The following is a 2,577-nucleotide window of genomic DNA, read 5'->3' as shown; positions in this document are numbered from 1 at the left end:
TGCTCATAAGAAGTTCTACTTGGGAACTTTTCCGAGTTAACATTGTGACTTACCATAAAGTTATGCTCTCCTTCAGACGCAATACTTATAGCCACATCACGGACCACATCATGCATTGTCACATGATTTTTGTCTGAACCTTGGGATAACAAGAAACCATCTTTCAATATTTCTAACAGAAGAGACAACCTATTTCTTGCATCTTCTAAATTTTCAATTCCCGAAAAGATGCCAAGCCCCATTCCAAATAAATGTAATTCTTCGGTCCAAATATTACTATCTTCCTCGAATAAAGAACAAAGCAAAAAGAGGTACTTTGCTTCATTTTCTCCCAAGTGATCATAGCTTAGCCTCAGAGATTCATACACCTTTTCATGCACTCCAGGGATATTTCTTGCTTCTGCACGACGTAATTGTCTAAGGGCATCCTCCCACGAAGGCTTGGTTTTACGCTTAAGTGCTCCTGCAACTATAATAATTGCAAGCGGCAGCCCCTTGCATTCTTTGGCGACCTCTTTTGCTGTGCCATGAATAGAAGGAACGTCAACTGAATCACCAGCTTTCTCCTTGAAAAGGCACCATGCTTCCTCTTTAGATAATGTTCCAACTTCAATGATCTTCTTAGCTTCCATTACTTCACAAACATTTCGGGATCGCGTCGTCAATATCACTTTGCACCGATGGTTGTGGTTGCTACCGCTGGGAATTCCAAGTTTGTCTAGATCATGAAGGGCCTCCCAAACATCATCCAAGATTACAAGGGTGTGGCTGTTCTGATCCATTAACCTTGTACGCAGCCGATCTCCACGACTCCACAAATTATCCTCTTCTAATTTCAGCCCGAGTCCTTCTGCAATCTCACCCTGAACTTTTTTCAAATCNAACTTTTTTCAAATCTGGTTGTTGACTGACAGTTACCATGACGACATCTTTGAACAACCTTTCTTGTTTCACCTTTTGTCTGATTTTGTCAGCCAGTGTTGTCTTACCAACACCTCCCAAACCACATATCCCAATCATAGTGACCCCGTCATCTCTCAAAACTGCCATGACCTCTTCCTCTTTCAATTTTCTGGAGTCAAACACCTCACCATAGTTACTAGGTATAGCCTCACTTTGAACTGGGTGATCAAAGGAGATTACATCAGGCCTGTTGCTTTCATTTTGAAGTTGAATCAACTCCAGTGTAATTTTTTTAGCTTTCCTGCTCATCGAGTAACGTGACTTCAGGTTTGGACACCAACCATAAAAGCAACCCCTTTCAACCTCAGCTGTACCTTGCCTTACAGCTTCCACATGTTCAGTAGTGGTATCAACACTAGTTAACCAAGTCTCGCCATTGCGTGAAATGCGTTTTAAGTTTCTCCGGGCAACTTCCACTCTTTCCTCCACCTCACTTTTGATGTTCTTCAGCTTCTCAGATTCTTTATCCATACATCTGATGTTGCTCTTGTAGTAATATAAATACCCAATCCCTCGCACAACTGGCTGCATCAAGCAATCTGTGACTTTTTCCACAAAAATAGATAAGAATTCCATCGCCAGTATAGTTTAGTAATAAGCCTTTTTTCAACACTCAAGTCTGAACTATGCTATTGGTTTTTTTTTTTGCTTTCAAATCCGCTCTTTTTGACTGGTTTTCTTAGTTACTGGAAGGTGTGAAAATGAAAGTTAAAAGAGCAACAATGTAGAATTTGGTTTGGAAACTAAATATCAGAGAGTGGAAATGGAGAATTTGGAATGAAAATGAAATATGAGAGAGCGGAATTAGAGAATTTGGTATGAAAATCAAAGAGTAGCAATGTGAGGGAATTTGGTATGAAAATGAAATATGAGAGAGCGGAGATGGAGAATTTGGTATGAAAATCAAAGAGTAGCAATGTTGGAGAATTTGGTGTGAAAATGGAAGCTTAAGAGAGGTAATGGAGAGTTTGATTAGGTAACATATTAAAGTAGTGAACATCTGATTCCATATCTTCCTTCACTCAAACTCATGTTACGACTTTCCCAAAATATATGCTTTCTTGTAATGGCAGACAATAAAGAAGAAAAAAGGGAAAAGTAATTGTTGCTTTTCGGAATTTTCCACTTGCTTGCCAGGTACTCAAAGATCAGTCCAGACATTCTCTCCAACTTTTAACAAAGTATTTCCCTTCCAATTTCACACAAATGACTACTTGATGTTTTTTTAGAATAATTTCTACTACAACCAAATGGCACCATAAAGAAATGGAAAGATAAACAACAGGCTACTCTCTCAAATTACTTTTTGGAGAAACACTTGTGACCAAAAATACTTTTCATAATAAGCAGATTTTGACGTCTGCCAAACAGGCTATAAGTCAGAAAGGAATGCCCCAGCTTTGGCAGCCGTAAAGCTCCAGCACTTCCAACCCGGGAAAAAGGGCACTAGTCATTTCTTCTCCAGCTGAAAAGTTTGGGCTGATTATTCATGTACCTCGACTTAATGCAAGAGCTTAAATGTGGGTAATGAAGAGTCTAATAACCTTCAATTTTAATTTGTAAGATAAGTGGGGTAATGAAGAGTATATATTTCCTTCTTTCATCCAAATATGT

At 39.0% G+C, this 2,577-nt stretch overlaps 1 protein-coding gene across 1 annotated transcript; it reads right to left on the bottom strand.

The window, feature by feature from the left end:
* Nucleotides 1-53: 53 nt before the first annotated feature.
* LOC125849951 (disease resistance protein SUMM2-like) lies at nt 54-1,539 on the bottom strand (the record flags this gene model as incomplete). The annotated part of the gene is made up of 2 exons (XM_049529893.1): nt 919-1,539; nt 54-863 (listed from the first exon to the last, which is right to left on the bottom strand). Coding segments are annotated over exons 1-2 (1,431 nt in total), but the record flags the coding sequence as incomplete, so codon positions are not given.
* Between the last annotated feature and the right edge of the window lie 1,038 nt (nt 1,540-2,577).

Source organism: Solanum stenotomum, unplaced genomic scaffold (assembly GCF_019186545.1).
Source record: "Solanum stenotomum isolate F172 unplaced genomic scaffold, ASM1918654v1 scaffold1171, whole genome shotgun sequence".
In the NCBI taxonomy this organism is placed as follows: domain Eukaryota; kingdom Viridiplantae; phylum Streptophyta; class Magnoliopsida; order Solanales; family Solanaceae; genus Solanum; species Solanum stenotomum.
The sequence above is the reverse complement of the archived record's forward strand: the minus strand, read 5'-3'. Positions and strand labels throughout refer to the sequence as shown.